This window comes from Mya arenaria, chromosome 9, assembly GCF_026914265.1.
Source record: "Mya arenaria isolate MELC-2E11 chromosome 9, ASM2691426v1".
Taxonomy (NCBI): Eukaryota; Metazoa; Mollusca; class Bivalvia; order Myida; family Myidae; genus Mya; species Mya arenaria.
Window position 1 is genome coordinate 25,979,347 of NC_069130.1, and position 1,313 is coordinate 25,980,659.

The following is a 1,313-nucleotide window of genomic DNA, read 5'->3' on the forward strand; positions in this document are numbered from 1 at the left end:
TCAAACTGAAGTAGTTGTTATGTTCAAGGATGTTGTGAACTGATTCCTTTCCCTGTCTTTAAATGACGACAGTTTATTGAAGTACATTTCAAAGAACTTTGTTCGAAACTGGGTGCTCATGATACAGTAAAGAAGGAAGTTAATAGCGTTGTTAACCAACGCTACTAGGTCCATCAGATCACCGAGAGGCGAATATACTGTGTAGTAAAAGTTAGGAACAACTGCACTTATAATAATAAGTAAACCATGTGGAAATTCTGTCACCAAAAATAAGATAATCACAACCAGTAACATTCGAGTGGTTTTCGTCTGTCTTCTTTCTCGTCGAACATTGGTTGATGTAACAGAAAGACGTCGACGTCTTTGGCGGCCACTGAGGTTGAGGCTTATTAAAAGGCTTCCGCTGAAAACTGTCATTAAAATGCATGGAACGATTTTGGTCAATATTGAATATGTTAACACATTGACCACAACAATCGGTTGAGTGTCGTTAGTGCCCAGTTTTATGTCTTCGATGAAATACGCCGTTTTGTTTGTGGTAATGTCAGTATATTCCACGATTTTGTTCGTCATGTAATTTGGTACGAGCACAAGACATGAACATACGTATATTCCTGCAATCACTTTCAGTATTGTGTTATATAGTCGTCTTTTAGCAACGGGCCCTTTTGTAGTAGAGCGTAACTGAACAAATCTGAACACGGCCAATGAAACACCTAACCAATTTGAAATTGTATGAGTCGTTGCAACGAAGTTGATAAGAAAGAGCATATATACTGCCCATGGAAAAGTGAACTTTTCCGGTGAATAGTCGTATGGATCAAAGGCACAGTAGAAATGAATCACAAAAGCTACGTAAGGAATCATAGTTAACAAGTCTGCAACTGCCAACCAGCAAAGAATGGCGTTTGTTGGGTTGCGCATATCCTTCCGTGATAATACTGATATGTTGATGAGATTTGTCGGTATTCCAAAACAACATACGGTAAGGCTTGAATAGCCATGTATAGACGTGAACCAGCCTCCAAAAACTGTTAATGCACTTTTTTCTATCTGTTCACTGCCAGATAGTGTTTCGTTTGTCGCCATTTGGCCGTCTTCTTCAAACATTGTCTTCAAAATATGGCACTAGGTACGCCTGAAATTAAAGAGAAATTTATTTAGGAGAAGAAAATGGATAATATAACATTTTACGGAACCGGGAGGTATTACGTTACATTTTCCGAAGACGTATATAGAATGGCGTCGCCCTTACGGTAATCGACGTTTTCTTTTATAAATTACATACTTAATGTGATGCAGCTTTATAAAAC

At 38.2% G+C, this 1,313-nt stretch overlaps 1 protein-coding gene across 1 annotated transcript; it reads right to left on the reverse strand.

Moving 5' to 3' along the window:
- Positions 1-1,089, reverse strand: LOC128245884 (G-protein coupled receptor dmsr-1-like). Its single transcript, XM_052964105.1, has one exon. The coding sequence runs from the start codon at positions 1,087-1,089 to the stop codon at positions 1-3; it is 1,089 nt and encodes a 362-aa protein (XP_052820065.1).
- Positions 1,090-1,313: the final 224 nt, after the last annotated feature.

Coding starts and splice junctions, on each gene's coding strand:
- LOC128245884 (XM_052964105.1), bottom strand. CDS start 1,089: ATGGCGACAAACGAAACACTATCTGGCAGTGAACAGATAGAAAAAAGT.